Source organism: Aptenodytes patagonicus, chromosome 9, assembly GCF_965638725.1.
Source record: "Aptenodytes patagonicus chromosome 9, bAptPat1.pri.cur, whole genome shotgun sequence".
Classification (NCBI taxonomy): Eukaryota; Metazoa; Chordata; class Aves; order Sphenisciformes; family Spheniscidae; genus Aptenodytes; species Aptenodytes patagonicus.
In genome coordinates, this window is record NC_134957.1 from 11,480,978 (window position 1) to 11,498,067 (window position 17,090).

General features: G+C 44.8%; 1 protein-coding gene across 1 annotated transcript in view; it reads right to left on the reverse strand.

Moving 5' to 3' along the window:
* Nucleotides 1–612: 612 nt before the first annotated feature.
* HEPH (hephaestin) overlaps nt 613–17,090 on the reverse strand; it is a 30,326-nt gene continuing 13,848 nt past the window's right edge. The window contains exons 11-22 of the mRNA XM_076347122.1: nt 16,559–16,770; nt 14,720–14,870; nt 14,192–14,404; nt 13,180–13,390; nt 12,766–12,905; nt 11,716–11,847; nt 10,626–10,732; nt 9,634–9,859; nt 8,006–8,145; nt 7,468–7,630; nt 6,264–6,296; nt 613–4,656 (exon numbers count right to left, since the gene is read on the reverse strand). Coding sequence (XP_076203237.1) covers nt 4,412–4,656; nt 6,264–6,296; nt 7,468–7,630; nt 8,006–8,145; nt 9,634–9,859; nt 10,626–10,732; nt 11,716–11,847; nt 12,766–12,905; nt 13,180–13,390; nt 14,192–14,404; nt 14,720–14,870; nt 16,559–16,770 — 1,973 coding nt within the window. The 3' untranslated portion in view covers nt 613–4,411. The remainder of the gene's footprint in view (nt 4,657–6,263; nt 6,297–7,467; nt 7,631–8,005; nt 8,146–9,633; nt 9,860–10,625; nt 10,733–11,715; nt 11,848–12,765; nt 12,906–13,179; nt 13,391–14,191; nt 14,405–14,719; nt 14,871–16,558; nt 16,771–17,090) is intronic.

Sequence of the window (17,090 nt, forward strand, 5' to 3'; positions counted from 1 at the left end):
CCTCTAGGGCTCATCAGGGATAGGTGACTGTTTCCTCTCTCCCATCCTTCCTGCGGTTTAAGAATGCAGCATGAAACCTGTCTTTCAAGAACAGCAAAGGATATGAGGTTTATAAAGAACACCTGCTGAGTAATAGATTTACTTCCCCCAAAATAGGAGCAAATTAACAAATAAATTGATTTCTAAGACAGGCTGTCTTTGAATTTTAACACCATAAATGCTGATTTCCAGTAATAGCTGTTTCATCAATCACATTCCCAGTCCTACAGTTCTCACATTGCCAGAATAATCTGTGACTAAATTCATCAATTGTTTCTGAGACTAATGCTTTGGCAAGTTTGGTACATTCTGTATGCCTGTTGCCTTATTCCTATATTACATATAGGAATAAGCTAGAGGCCAGCTTTTACTTCTACTCAGATCCATCTTCTGATTGGGATCTCGCAGATCACCTTGTTTTGGCAGCTGTTGTGCTTGAATTCCTTTCCCCAGGCAGTATATATGCACTTAGCTCCAGACTTACAATTACTCCTATAATTTGCTGTGCCAACAAAATTATAACCACTGTAAACAGTCCACATGGTGATTATATATTACAAAGCAAGCTGCATGTTAAGCCACATATTTAATTCAGAACCAAAGGCTGCGTTACACCTGAAAGACATTCAAATCCTTTCGCTGACAATTACCAGTATTAGTCTTTTTTATGGTGTGCCTCAGGTTAATTTGACATTAACTTTTGTGTTTTGAAAAAAAAAATCAAGACAGCATTTTATACTTCCATGTGCACATCCAAAAGGCACCCTGCTTTTGACTCACACATCTCTCACATCCATAGCATGAGTGGGAGTATAAAGGAATGTCAGCTGAACACCAGCCTGGCACTGATATGAAGCAAGGGTGTGATTGTCTGCCTGCTAAACGTAGTGGTGGTGGTGATTGTGCCCATTACTGAGCAAGGTGACAGCACTAATAAAGGGATTTTCATCTCAGCCCTGCTGCAAACATCCAGCTGCTGCCATGTAAATGAGCAACTCAGTTTTGCAGTCACCTAAGACAGCCTGGAAGAGTGTGGGTAACTTTAAATAGGTGAATGATCATCTAGGTAAACTTTTGAAAAGTTTATCACATCTAATTTGGGCCTAGGAAGGGTAACATTAGAACTGCAGACAAAAAAACACTACCTAAAGTAAATACAATAGGAAATATTAGCTGCTGCTTAAGTTTATCCCATACAAAACCTGAGAAACCAGTTCTTCCATGAAGATAAACATGTTTTGGACTCATACTGGCAGCATGTATTAAAGTGGGGTGGGTTTTTTTGTGGAGGTTTTTTTAAGTTTCCTATAGCAAGCTAGCGAAAAGCATGTATACATGTATCTCTATCCTTCTGTCCCTATGAGCTGAGCCATGCTAATGGATTACCTGAGCACTTCTAATCCTTTTCAGTGCGTATTATTGTGAACCGTTTACGTTGAACCACTACAGAACAGAGTTTTACCTTAGCTAGTTTATTTTGCACTGGCAAAAGAAGCAGGAGTGCTCGCTTGACCTACTGCTTCAGCTCAGTGTGGGAGCTATCGCCGTCCCAGCGTCTCCCTGTGGAACAGCAGTGCTGAGACCCTGATCCTGCCCACCTTGCTGTCTTCTTGAGAAGGTGACTCCTTGGTAGCCGTATGTGCATCAGGAATAAGCACAAACAAGACCCTGTAGGATGCTCAGACAGAAGGCTTGCTGCCAAAGCAAACACACATTTGTTTGCAGGCTCCAGCTCAGAGTCACTGTGAAACATCTCTCCTCCTCCCCATATGCCCACTGGCTGGGAGAGCCAACTTCTGATTAGAGGCAGTTGTGAAACTGCTGATAAACTGTTCTTCACCACAGTTTGTGGCAACAGAAAGTTTTAACAAAATGATATGTTTTGTCCAAAGCTTTCCCTTGAGTTTTCTCACTCTGGGGTGGAATTGCTTATCAGAAGACACAGTCCTCTCCAACACAGCCACTCAGCTGAGGCCTCCTCTAGTGTGTAGGCTCAAGAGTGTCCTAACTACCAACACTGGAGAAGAGACCTACGCCACTGACGCTCCACTTGGCCCAAAAAACATTACATTGGTGGAATTTTGGCATCCAGTCTCTGTGCTGTCCTGCTTTGGAGCCAGCGCTGAAACCCAAGTCTGCTGTCATCCAGCTTAGTGCCCTGGCTACTGGGTGAAGAACTGAAGAAAGGGTGACTTCCCTCTTTCTGCTTTCTTGAGGAAAGTAAATACATTTACAATAAATTGTTTGTCTCAGTGTGGGCTGAGAACATCTTTTGATCTATTTTTTCCACAAGCCAAGGAGGGGAAAAAGAAAAAAAAAAAAAGGTTTCCTGCTTGGTTGTTACTTCTGATGACGTAGCTTCTAAAATTCACCCAGGACTGGTGGGCTTGTAAACCTCTGGTTTGCAACAGCAGCTGAACCAGGGTTGACAATGAGCAAAGAGTACCTATGTTCACAGCATTCAACAGCCCTCCAGCTCCTCACCAGGCTTAATGAAGTGTAATGAAAGGAAATTAATGAGCTTTGTCCCCTTTACCAAAGGAAAGGGCAGCTGGAAATATGCAGGGACCCAATATGTATTGAGCATGATTAAGTATGTTATAACTATTGTTCTGAATAAAATGGTGCTGTTTATACCTAAATAGCCTACAGCAGTCCCTTGTCATTACAGCCATTTAGCTGGCTCTGCTTTAATTGCCTCTGAAAGCCATCCAGAAAGGATTTCTTTTACGCTCTTTCCAATTTAAAACAAGGGACAGAAATATGTAAGCACTAACCTGCATCCATTTAGATAATAGGCATTCGGTGCGTGAGCCAGGAAGATAGATATTTTATAGGGAACTGCTTGGTACTTGACATGCAGGGTGATGGGACTGTGGTGTGTGTGGGCACAGCTGCCGCTGGAGGACGGCTGCCGCTGGAGGACGGCTGCCAGAGCCTGCGGGGTGGGCTACAGAGCTCCGGGGTTAGTCACGGGCTACACCACCCACCTCCCCCAGTTTGGGTCCGGGCAGGCAGCTGCAGCAGAGAGAGCAGGCACCAGGAGGTGCCCGATCCCAACCTAAAGGCACACCCAGGGCCGGAGGGGAGGCACCATGTCCCCGCCCCCTCCTGGCTCCAAGCAGGCTCCCCCCAGCACCCAGCTCCTCTCCCGGTGGGGACTGCCATTAGCCACAGAGGGTTCAGTAGACAGCAGTGCTCCATGAGCATTTGTTTATCAGAACAGGCCTCTCCATCTCTAACACCTGCAATTCTGTGCTATGTAAAAGGCAGGGGTGCCCTTAGTACAAGCCCTTGTGATGGCAAGCATTCCCTTATCTCGGGCAGCACTACCTCATGCTCCACAGACTGCGGCTTATTTGCTCCACGCTGCTAAATTCCACCATCACTTTGCCTGTCTCCTTCTTCACTGTTGCCACATTTGCCTGGACAAAACTGCCATTGCACCACGATGGGGGAAGCACTCCCTGACTTTTTCTGTCCCAAGCATAAACTCCAGCTCACACAGGACTGAGTCTTTGGCTTGGCTCACAGCAGTAACATGGCAACAGCTCAACCCTGGAGATAACTTCAATAAAATGTATTTGAAAGAAAGAGAGTAAACCACATCACAGAACATTGCAGCATCCTTGACCCTGTTGCACAAGGAGCTGCACAGGTGCTGAGGTACAGCCCTTCATGCACACAGACCAACAGAACTGTGATGCAGGGAAGTCACCAGGACGCTCTGCAGCACTTGGAAAAGCTTCTTCTCCCAGCACAAGACACAGGATACCCAATATCAAAGCACATTGCCTGGGGTGCTGAGAGCAGAAGGATGTGTCACAGCAAGGCTGATGGTGAGGGCACAGCTGATGGTCCTTGATGGAGTTCTCACGCTGTGACATGTACTGCCCTGAATTTGCATATGTCCAATTACTCATCAAAAAACAGCAATCCACATTTAAATTAACATTCTCTTCTGTATTCTTAATTGATTCACAAAAATGAAAAGATTATGTTCCCCCTTCAGATTAATTACTTTAAAGGCTCACAGTTTCTTGGAGACAATTCCCAACTCAGCTCTGGCAGTGGAGCAAGACTGGAATCTGGCCTAAGCTAGTCTGCTGAGAAAGACCAAGTGGAGTTGTTCTGGAGAGAAGAAAGTAGGGGAAATGTCTCCTCTCTTTCTTGGAGGAGTATTTTAGGACTTTACTTTTGTTGCTTGTTTTCAGTCAGTTCAAAAGGTCCTCAGATCTCTCTTGGACAGACTTTTTCTTTACAGAGTACTGAGGAGGATATATGAAGAGGTCAGGACTGACCAAAAATCTTTGCTGTGGACAACAATCCAGCCTCTGCTCCAAGCACACAGCCCAAAGTTTGTACATGGCTTTTATAGCCCCAAATTCTTTTTAGACATGAGTTTGAATCCGTCATCCAGGATGGACCTCCGATTGCGTCTTAACCTCTTTTGTCTCTCAAGATAGATGACCACTCCCAGGAGGAAGCAGCTGACCAGGAAGAGCACCATTCCTGCAATGGCTAGAACAATGACTGTGGCCTCTATCTGCCCTTGAGCCAACTTAGCTCCAAAAAGCATGATCTTCTGGGACTCATCCTTATCCTCAGGTGGCAACTCTGAGAGACAAACAAAAAGATAGTTCCAGTGAGAGCCAGAAATACCACAACAGAAAGGTTCCAATAAATACAAAAAAGGAGCAAAAGAAAGACCCAACACAATCAAAGCAAGTCAAAGCAGACCCAGTCGCCATCCATCTAACAGACCCTCATCCCTGAGGTCACACAGAAATTTGAGAATGAATGGTTCTTTCCCTAATCCACTCCATCCCAGGACCTCACCGTGTTTCACGGCTATTCAGCCCAATCAGCTAACCATTGCTGTCCCCACTCACGAGGGAGGTGATCTGAGCTTGTGTGGGGAGTCAGTGGCTGGGCTAGGAACAGAAGAATGGAGATCAGAACGTGCATCCAGACCGGGGCTGCTACAAGTTCCTCACCCTGCTCCAAGCTCCCCATGCACATGGCTGTTGTCCTAACCACCACTTTTCAGAGTGCACTTGCTCAGTTGTGCAAGTGGTGGTGAGTCACTTAAGATCCTGAGCTCTCTTATGCTTCCACGCAGAGGCAGCAGCAACCTTTTGAGAAAAGTGGCTATTTGCACAGGTAACAGCTGTTGATCAAGGTTTTTGCCTGGTGAGCATACACAGGCTGATGCCTGAGTATGGTATAAAACCAAATTATTTAATATTGTCAGTATCGCTCTGACATTTCCTACTCCTCTTCTTTACACCCATTTTGAGTGAGGAAAACATTGTTGGGAAGGAAATGACTGCAATATCAGTATAGAAAGAATGAAAAGTTGTAGGTAGATGGCTGTATTTTTCAGCTGGTCTGAGTTGGCTCTGAAATCAGCCTAGCTGGATTTATTCACAGCAGCTGAAAAAGGGAGTTGTGGAGAAAGATGAAAAATTAGGGAAATAAGCCACCACCATAAACTATTCAGACTTTTACCCCAGAAAATTTTAAAGGGATCTTATCTACTACTCCCCTTCTCCTTGGTGCTGCTCAACCAAATGTCTTCTCACATCCATTCTTTAAAATACCTGAAAGACCCAGGGCACGTGCTCAGGCTCTTTTCTTGGGGGAAGAACAGACCAGAAGGCAGATGTGCTTGTTTGCGTGCTGACTTGCTCCCTTCAGCTAGTAATGGTGAATGTGAAAATTCCCTAAACCACATAGTCACTGACAGCCCAAGAAGGAAGGACAACTGATCTAAGGCGCCCCTTGGGTTTTGATTGTAAGGGATAAGAAAAATCATCTCCTTTGCAATACCCTCCTTTAAAACCCTTTGAACCTCTGCCAGTTTCTAAGCATGCACTCTCCTCTGAAGATGAATCCATACATAGCAAGTACAACAGGATGAGAGGCCACTAAGTTTTTTCACCTAACATAGTCAAACAAGCCTAACAAGCCCAACTTCCTTATTTTTATCATCAGAGCACAGACATTTGGAGGACAGATAAACAGGAACCCTCCCTGTTATCCATCGGCAGCCAGGCCTGAGACTAACATGCTGGCCAGCCTGACAGAGGAGAGGCTGTAAGTGGTGTTTGTGCTCCTCCCTCTCCTCGTATAGATCTAAATCTCTGTACTGATCAGAGATCTCCCTTCCTCCTCTGCCTCACACACACAGACAGTATTTAGCAGTGCAACATACACCATACCTGCATGGTAGTTTACGATTTCAAGCTCTGACTCTGAAAGGAAACAAAAAGAGGGTGAGAAAGTGTTGGGCCGAACAGGTAGAAAGTCCAGAACACAGCACATCTGGCAAGGATCGGATCCAGGGGCAGCATGGTTTTCCACGGCTTGCAGGTTTTCTACTCTCCTGTCAATGTTTTCCCTCTCTGCATCACACCGGGAATGTTTCTTTATTACATGCTTCAAGAGCAGACCCACTCCTGCTGCACAACCCTTTACAGCTTTTGAAAGAAAAGCACAATCAAAATCTCTGAGAATGTGGTGGGCTGACCCCAGCTGGCAGGGTCACTTGCTCACCCCCCATCGGCATGGGGGAGGGAATTGGAAGGGCAAAAGTGGGAAAAAGAACTTGTGGGTTGAGATAACGACAATTTAATAATTGAAGGGGAAAAAAAACCAACAACAAAAAAACCCGAAGTGATGCAAAAGCAATCACTCACCACCAGCATACTGATGCCCAGCCAGTCCCTGAGCAATGGCTACTTTGGAAAAACTCCTCCCCATTTCTATTGCTGAGCATGATGTTATATGGCATGGAATATCCCCTGGTCAATTTGGGTCAGCTGTCCCAGCTGTGTCCCTTCCCCACCTCTTGTCCACCCCAACCTACTGAGTGAGAAACAGAGAAGACCTTGACACTGTGTAAGTACTGTTCAGCAATAGCTAAAACATTGGTGCGTTATCAAGTCTGTTTTGGTAACAAATCTAAAACACAGCACCGTATGGGCTGCTATGAAGAAAACTAATTCCATCGCAGCCAAACTCAGTACAGAGTGTAACTCACCTTTGAGCACCTTCCAGTGTTTTCTGGTGAAATGAGAAGCCTTAGGATGTGCATTTAGATTACAGGTAATATTCTTAAGTAAGAACAATTACGAGCTGATGGCTGAATATTGCTTCTCAGACACAAGCTAAAATAAAACTCAATAATAACATAGGCAATGTAAACCCCAGAAACTAATTTGTTATTAATTCCAGCTGCAGGTATTACCATATTCAAAGGAAACATCTTAAATTAATAATACTTAAGTAATTATCTGGTCAATTAACTGGCTGTTTATGGTATGTAAAAGAGCTGTAAGTGTGATGCAAATACTCAGAGTTTAGCAGCAGTAGTAGGAAGTGCTGTTAGATGTTTTACAGTAACAATCAGTGATAGCTTCCTACCTGGTCTGGGCAAGACTGTGAAGAGTATCTCCATACCAGCATGAATATGATCAGACACATGACAGTGAAGCAGCCATGTCCCAGGGTTTCCAACCAACATCTCCACCATTTCAAAGGTCCCAGGGAACAGATCCACAACATCTGCTCTGTAGCTTTTGCCATTCTGTCAAAGGGAAGGGAGGCTGTCAGCATTCAGTGTTCTGTGCATCTTTTCAGAAAGAAGATTCTGTCAGTGTCACTGGAGACCACTTCAGTGCTACTACAGTTTTAAAAGCGAAAAAAAAGATTTAAAAAAGCAGCTCCAGGGCTGTAGCTGGGAAAGCAAACACAATCTGGTAATGCCTAAGAAGGGTTAAGCTAGACATATCAGCACAATACAGAGGCTCAGTGAGTCAGATTTGGATGTGTAAAAATCACATCCCTTTCCTAGTTGGGTGAAGCTGCTGTGAAGTCATTCAAGAAGTTCAAGTCCAGAGTCAAGCAAAAGCGATGATATCAGCGGTCAGTCTCTGCTTTCTCATCAGCAGGATATTCTTACCTTGTATATGAAGGTCTCAGCATGAAAATGGACTGTGTGGACGTCAATCTCCTGACCCATTCCCAGCAGGTACCAGTTCACCCACTCCCCCTGGAACATGGTCAGCCCAGGCAAGTTTGCATAGAGCCTCCCATTGATTGCTGTGCAGTAAATAACATACAGAGAGAGTAGAAAAGGCTGTTACTGAAACAGTAAAGATGCTGAACCATCTCAGAGGAAGAACGTGCAAGGCAAGTTAGATGCTACAAAGCTCATACAGCAACCAGTGCATCAGCAGTTAGCGTCTTCCATATGACAGTCCCCCAAAAGTTTGGCAGTCTCTCTCCAGCTCAACTACTTATCCACTCTGTTAACAGATAGGGAAAGTAAAGTGACTTGCATCCAAGGGCATGCAGTAGCTCAGCTCAAATAAATCTCAAGCTACTTCCTGCTGAAAACCTGCAGTCAGCCAGCCAGGTTGTTTCTAGAAGTCAAGATGTGTAAAAATGGCCTTCTTAGCCCAATGATGGGGAAATATGTATATAACTATATACACATAAATCTCTGAACAATTTACTTGCTGAACAATGAAAACAGGTAAATCCTGCCAATAGGCAACCCTGTCATTCTCAGGGTATCATGCTGGCTGTACACATTACATGCCAATCACTTGTAAAATCGCTACATGGCAGGACTTTATTTCATAATTAGCACAGCAAGAAGGAATACTGCTTTGACTGCAAATGCAGGAAGGGGACCTCAACTGAGTGAGCTGAATGCGATGGCACACACATGGAAACTTTCATGCTCAGATGATAACAGAGGGAATAAGATGGAAAGAGACATGATCCGAGGGCAGGAACACCGGTGTTTTACTCTCAGATCTGCCATAGGCACTTTCTGTAGCCCAAAACAAGCATCCAACTTCAGTGCATTTGTTTCACTAGCTGTAATATTGGGTTAACAATTATAACAATGGACATGTATATTTGGAGATTATATCACCTGTACAAAACCAGTAGTAACGATAGTACACATAACACAACTCTTTACTATTCTTATCTCCACAACTGCCAAGGGACTTGTTCTGCTGAGAATACTTTAGATAGATCCAGATATAATATGGAGAAAAACTATCATAAATAACGTGTTAATTTAAGAAAAATGTGTTCATCCTACTATGGTAGAAATAGCTTTTTGGTAATCAGCTAAAACAACTGAGCCATGTATTGCAGCCACATAGTTCGGTCAATTAATTTGAAATCTAACATATTCTAATGGTCCTGAGATGAACAGAATGAAATTAGTCCAACATGTTAATTTCACATTTGATTTTATTTCCTGTCCCGAGTCACTCGGACACATCAGAGATTAACCTCTCTGGCCCATATCTTGCTATTCCTCCTGACAGGGACAGCCGTAACAATTAGACTTCATTGTAGATCAAAGATTTGTGCCATATATGTGCTGCAATATTGAGAACAGCAGACAGTTTAATTCTGTTCATGCCACTGACAACGGAAAAGGATGAGGGCATTCACTAGGAGTCAGGCTCTTGGTTTTTGGGTGGCTGACTACTTAGAGGTTGCAGAATCAACATCAACTTTGCGTAGATAGTAATGGGTGCTCAGGTGCCTAACAGGCATTACCATGCATTTTGTTGCTTTCCACAAATTTGTCATCCAGCAGGTTGATCTCCTTGTTATTCCCCTTACTGTAACGTTCCACATTCTCCTCCAAGTACCAGGACTGATTTTCATCAAAAACCAGGAACAGAAGAGCAAACTCCCTCTTTACATCCTTCCTGATCCCATCAGACTGCAGTGCCCCTCTCCGGCAGATCTTCAGGGGTCCAATCAGACCGCTGTACATATCCTAATCAGAATGAAGGAGAAAAACCTCTCAGGCAAGGATCTTCTCACCTTCTCTTTTGTATGCAGTTCTTTGCCTTTCAGCAACTATATTTTTTGTTCCCTGCATCACCCCACTTAAAACAAATGGTGCTACTGTCTAAGTACTCTCATTGGTGAAAATCAGCTACCAAAGCACAAGAACAGAGACTATACACGCTCTTATGAATGCAAATCCAAAAGTCATAAATATGAATGGTATCAAAATATTCTCCACTCTGTGGCTGCAAAAACGTCTGCAACTTGAGATAAAAAGGCAATGATCTCTGGGTTGAATGTGATGATTTATTGCAGGATCCTCCAGGTTGTTTCCCTGTGAAATCAGCGCTATGACAACCGATCCTAGCAATGTTCAAATCTTCCTGCTTTATCCATGAGGCCTAGTTTTGGACAATTTCTGTCTTTCCTGATTAACCCTATGGCTCTCACTAATAGAAACCATGACTTACTGGCAGATGTTCTCATATCCTGCAAATAACTGAAGGAAGGTTAGTGTCAAGGAGACAGTGGAATTGTTTTATGAAGGTTTGTGTTAGGAAAAAAAGTAAGTACAAACATCAGGACAAATTTGGAGGATTTCTTCTCCCCAGGAGAGCACTGGACATGTCACCAGGTGGTTCTTCTACCTCACAGCCATGTCAATCTCTAAATTGTATCCAGCTCACATTGTTTTCTAGAGGGGGTGAAAAATTGGTCTAACTTGGCTTTTCTGGTTCTAACTTCTATTTTACCTTTACTGGGTCCACCATGGAGTAGTAGATCCAAGGAACACAGGCTGAATCATTTGGCCCTGGACCAGATCTCTCGGGAACTTCCCATCGGTATGTCACAATGTCACCTGAGTGACAGAGAAGCACCATTAACACCAGTGCGATACACTCACTCACCAGTTTGCTGAGCAGCATGCAAAGCAAAACAAAAAAAAGATGATCCTGTCTCCAAAGTGCAAATTCAATTCTGATTGTTGGACATTGCATCTTCCTTCCCCAAACACTGAAAAGCAGGATGGAAGCTCCTGTCTCACAAGCAAAGCAGAGGGGTCACGGGATGCACACACTATCTGGTATCAGCACAACTCTTATCCGCCGTCTTTGAGACTGGACCTGACCAAGGAAATTCCACCTCTCTTCAGTACAGATGGAGCTTGAGATGATCTTTCATCTCTTTGAAGTATATTTATGATGCTCATTCAAATTCATTTTTAAAATTACTATTTTGCATATTAGCAATACATTTCAGAAAGGCGGGGCCTGACTGAAAACTTGTTTGTTGCTTAGACACCCTGCGCAAGTTGAAGGGGACCAAAAATTATACAAATCAGCATCTGGACCGTGAAACAAACTGGTGATTTCAGTCAGCGTCCTGGCAAGCAATTGAGCATTTCTCCTATTTCATACTATTTTCATACTATTGTGCACATCACAAAAAGTATAGGTCCCAAAGAAGAGGGGCAGGCTTCCCTCATCATGGGCCATCAGCCCAGGGCTACCAAGGACTGACTGAGCTGTGAACTGCCATCATCTTTCTCCTTCCTACAGACAGACCACACTCAGTGGGGGGGATAAGGCTGCACACAGAACAGTTTGTGCTACGCTTAACCCAGAAGTCAGCAGAATATGAACTCCCAGGGCTGCCATTCCCACACAAGTGGTATCACTAAAACCACGGTGAACCTGAAAGACCAGTTATTGTTCGGTTCCAGTTCTCTACCATAAGAAAACAAGTACATCCAAGCCTACTTAAGGAAACCAGTCTAGCTATAGGCTAAAATTGACTTCGTAAGCCCACATAGGAATATGGCTGGAGACCACAGTGACTCACCAGGGTTTGCTACTTGCAGCTGTCCTGTCTCCCTTTCCAGCACCCCGTGTGCATGAATGGAGTAGGGTCGTGTGGCATTGTTCTTAAACACGATGTTGAGAATATCTCCCACTTCCGCCCACAGAAAAGGACCTTGAGATAGGAAGAATGTACTCTGAGACTAGCAAAAACTGTCAGGGTTTCTCCTAAGGATATTCCCATCTCTCCCTCATCATCTTCTCTTTTTGGGAGGTAGAGATAAGGTAGAGAAGAGGGAGGGGAACATCATTAAGTATTGTAAGGGAATATGTCTGGGGAGAATTGGAGGTCAGTCCCAATTCAAGTAAGTCTTAGAAAACCAGACTGAGTTTCACAATGAGGGAAGTGAAGGTTGTTACACATTTTAACTGTGCCCAGTACAACTAAGGCTTGATTTCTGAATACTGCTATGCTAAATTTCACAGCATCTTGATCATGCCTTGCTGCTGGTTTCAAAAAATGTGGTAATATTCAATTCGGCCTGACAGTGTCACAAATCAGAGCTGCAGCCTATTTTGAACAGCATATACTGCCTCAGCCTTGCTGCTCTGGCACCACTTATAGTCCTGGGTTCATAACAGAGCTGTGTCTCCATGGACTTCCATTGGGCATTGTAATGTGCTCCTCCACTTCCCAAGGCCTGGCTGCTTTTGCCCCAAAAGCATTTCTCTCACAGCTACAGATTTTCATCTTCATCTCTCAGACTGCTCTCTAGAAGTCAGCAGTTATTTTTGTTCCACAGTCAGAGAAATGCAGGTGTGAAAAATACTTTGCCCAAGACATGAAAGAAAGTTGGCACAGAGGCAGGCACAAGAACCCAGTCTTCTCTACTACAAGCTGTGTTCAGGACCCTCTTTCTCCAAAGCTGGCAGACCTGGATAGGAGACAGTCTGAGTTTCTCCTCACTTGCATACACAGCAGATGCCTAAATATCTAGGAGGCCTTCAGATTACAGCCCTTAGCCACTGAAGCTCTGACTCCAAGTCCCATCGCTGTGTGAGTGGAAGATGTACCCTCTGCACATATTCTTACCTAGTATCCCTAGGTGTTCGTCACCATTCATCCTGGCCTTGGGGGTCTGGAAAGTCCCATCGGTGTACTCCCTGTAAACTGCTTTCTTGTACCTGGAGCCAAGCAGTCCATTCTCGTTGCTCAAAAATACATCAGCGTAGCTGAGAAATGTAGAATGAGTGCTGAGATACCCAAAAGCTCACAGGGAATAAACAGCTAACTTGTGGCAGAGGATTCACTAATTGAATGGGTTTCCCAGAGACCTGCTTTGGCTGCAAAGGTGGGCGCAGTGACGTGGAAGGCTGTGGCTCCCATCAGCAGCACCACCAGTGGTGGCATATGCACCATGTTGCAAGATGGCCAAGATACCTAACAGACTTCACGAAGGTCTACTGAGAAACTTTGCCAAAGGCTCCCCCAGAAGAAGGGCTCTACCTCTCCGCAGAATGGTTGTGCCGTTCCCTCTCCCAGCTTCGATCAGGCGCGTAGTCCCACACCACCTCCTCTGCCACGATGTAGTATGTCCGCACCCCCTTGTAGTGAAGGGCAGGAGCAGGATCCCTTTTTCCACACTTGGAAACGGAGTAATGTTCCCTCATCCCAGCCTGATAGTGGTTACTCGTCTGGCAGTAGATCTCAAAAGTCCCTGAGGGAGGCAGCACAAACAAGGAAATCAGCTACTTTTAAAGATCCCAGGAAACAGCTGCTTCCCATGCAGAGCTTGTGACATGGCTGACATCGGTATGTGCGTATCTGGGTTTTTAGGGAGCTTGGTTGCCACAGGCCGAGATTAAAAGGGGTTGTTAGAGAAACAAAGCAGGAATGGCACAACAAAGTCCTACATAAAAATCATCTCAGGAGGCTTTCCTTACACAATAACCAGCTTATTAGATGTGAAGAAACCAATAAAGTGACATAACTGTGCTATCACTGCTGAGACACTGGTTAAGTAAAAGGTCTGCAAATGCCAAAAGGGGAGGAGACAACTGGCAGCTGAGGCCATCACATTGCGTGAATGAGACACAGTATTGCGTGCCTATCCTGCAAACTGGGAAGACTGGGGTCTGTCATAAATGTGAATCTCCACAAGCCATGGACAGGGGAGTTAAGCTCTGGCAACTGTCTGCTACTTTATTCTGAAAGACATGTCTGCATGTTTCTATGGGTCACAGGCAATGTCCATCGGGGCTGTTACTACAAATATTTAATAGGAAGTGGCAGCCTAGAGAATCAGTCTGGGACAATATGGGACAAGATCCTGTATCTCCTGTTCTTCTCCAGAATCAAATGCAAAGACAGGAGCTGTGGCCTTGTAAATGGGACCAAACAGGACCTAAAGAACAGCTCACCCTGTAAGAGTTTACACAGTGCGAAAGAATCAGCCACAGAAGCAAATACTACAACAGGAGACCTTTCCTGCTGCTAAGTTATATGTGCAGGCACTTACCCTTGTTATCAGGTTGCATGAAGGCGGTAGCAAACGTGTGGGGGAACAGATTGGTTGAATCTCTCCGCATCCCATTCACCTGCAGGGTGTTCCCCTGAAACACAGCTCCATGTACATCTGCTTCACTACCCAAGCCCAGAAGGTGCCAGGACACATTGTCTCCTTCACACACATTCAGCCCAGGCAAGTTACCAAACATAAATCCATTGATGGCTGCAAAGGAGAAAACAATTAACTCTCTGCAGGTAGGTATCGGCCAAGAGATTCATTTTGTGCATACACTTTGACAGGGCAGGCCTGCCAGTGGAAATGTAGCTTGCTTGTAATTCACCCCTGAATATGCTCAGGACATGCTTCTTGAGACAGCTGTGCTTCTTGTCCCATGTCCTACCCACTGCCTCTAGCCTCACTTGATTTCAGGCCAATACAATACAGGCACTCCAGCTTCCCAGCTCAGTCTTTAGGTGAACACTGCCCCATTTTTTGCAGGTTCATTCCCGCTGCATGCAGAACAGCATCAGGCCATACCATGCATCCTGTTTGACTCCTTGAAGCCATCATCCTTCTTCACAGAAGTCTCTTCCATCCTCAAATAGTACTTTATGTTTGCATTTAAATACCAGCTGAGGTTCTCATCAAACACACTGAAGAGAAGGTAAAATTCTTTGTCGATCCCTTTCTAAGATATAATCATAATGATGGCTGTTAATTTTTGAAATGCACCAATTAACTATCCTTACAGTTAAAGCTGTTTTGCCTGGCTCTCATGTTCCCCTTTATCTTAAAACTTGGCTCATTGAGGGCCAGGGCTCTGTCCCTTTACTCATGTTGAATGTTCTTCTTTCGTTCCATGAGAGGCACCATTTGTGAATTTTCCATGATATTTCACATGAGTAAAGTGAACAAAATTCAGCCAAGGATATGAAGCCATTGCCTCCTTCCCCCACCATCCCTACGTTTGGGTGTAGGTTTCACCACCTGTCCAAATCAGACCCGAGATCAGAGCCCAGTCCACAAGGCAGGCTGATGACTATGTTCCACCCCTTCTTTCTCCTACCACAGGCCTGGATTGGGGATTTTTTTTTACTACCCTAAAGCCTTGAAAAATGTTAATTCTAAGAAATGCATTCCAAAGCATGGTGTGTTTCCCCACTAAAAGAACATTCCCATTGCTGTCCAGATTCTTATTCCGATATCATCTTCCTCAGCTGTACCCAGGAAGACACCCTGCAGAGAGGCCTAAGCGATTCCCAGTCTGCAGCACATGGGTGCATGAGGAGTGGCCACACGAGGAGTGGCCGTGCACCTTTCCCAATTAAGCATTCATTAAAGGGTTGCCTAAGATTGTGGAGCCAGGATTGCTGCCCCAGGTGATTTTTCCCTGTCCTACCTTTCCAAACAAGTCTGTTTTGTTTACACCCTTTCAGTACCTGCAAATGTTTTATCATTATCACAGCTCCTTCACATAGTGGGCTGCATATAATCACGATCCCCTCTGTGAGATGTCACATTTCCACCCTGTGTACCATGCTGATCTCTTCTGCACTCCTAATTTAGCCACATTGTGCCACCACTGAAAGCAGACAGAAAGCAAACTCCTCTAGGGAGGCTCTCATGGCGGCTGTTTTCAGGCTCGCCAGCCACTCCCTGATCTACACCGCAAAGTAGGCAGGATGGCACTAGGTTGTTTTTCTGCCGCCTACTGTTTTTCACGATAAGGCTCTGCTAATCTGTCTTGCACTTCTCCAGTATATTAATTTCCTGCCATGTAGGCTATCCCTGAGTGAAATACCAAGAGTAAGTTCTGGTTGCCCTTCAGATTTCACCTCTCTTTCATCAAAAGTATAAAGACTGACATGGATTTTCATGTGTTTTTTTGTAGTCAGCTCTGCTTGAAAATGAACTGATCTTGCAGAAGAAATGCAGTTCACCCAAACTTCAAAGCATTATATCATTCAAGCAAGTCACCTGTAAGTAAGTGAAAATGTCTTTTCAACGTTTGAGACTGCAATGAATATTCCACATGCCGCTGAAAGCAGCCGGCTACGCAAGTCTCAGGACAAAAGTTACCTATAAAGTCACATCCAAGGTACACTAGTTCAGCCAAGTTTGTCTATGAGTTTTAAAGCAGAGCTCAGAAACCATTTCAAGGACAGTCCTTGGGAGCCCAGAACACTAGCCATTCCCACCTGAGACATGGGCACCAGCTGTCCCAATGTTAACCTGCCTCATGGCTTTGATTCAAGTCCCCTGGACTCAGACTATCATACGTTTGTTTTTATTATGTTCCCTAATGTTTTGCTGATGCTTCTTTCTCTACAAGAAAACAAAGAACCTAGTAAGAGCACAGCAGGAAAAGCCTTTTACCTGTTTGTTGTTGTCATCCAAAGTGCCTGGCTTGCAGATGACCAGAGGCCCTACTAAACCTGAACTGGGGTCTTTGATGGGATTCACAGCTGAGCTGTACATCCAGGTCAGGCAGGGAGGGTCGCTGGACATGGGCCCAACGTGCTTTGGCACAGTCCAGCGGTACGTAAAGTTGTGCAGCGGCGCAACAGAAACCCCATTCTGGGACAGACCTTTAAAACAGAGATTGGCATGGTTATTCCCAAGGTCCCTGTACAAACTTGGTTACATCTTCTCACCAGCATACATTCATACTGGGCTTTACTTCATTCATGTCACTAAAATACCCGGCATCTCTGAGGTGTGATGTGGGCGTGTTTAAGGCACACAGGGAGCTGCTCTCAGTACCACGCACATTCCCGCTGGTGCCACGGCAGATTTGGGCATGGTGACAGGAAATAACAAAGCGGATCCCGCTACGTCTGGGGAGACGAATGTTGGAAGCATCTGGTTATCTAAGCTGGAGTGCACTGGGCACACTCCTCTACTCATG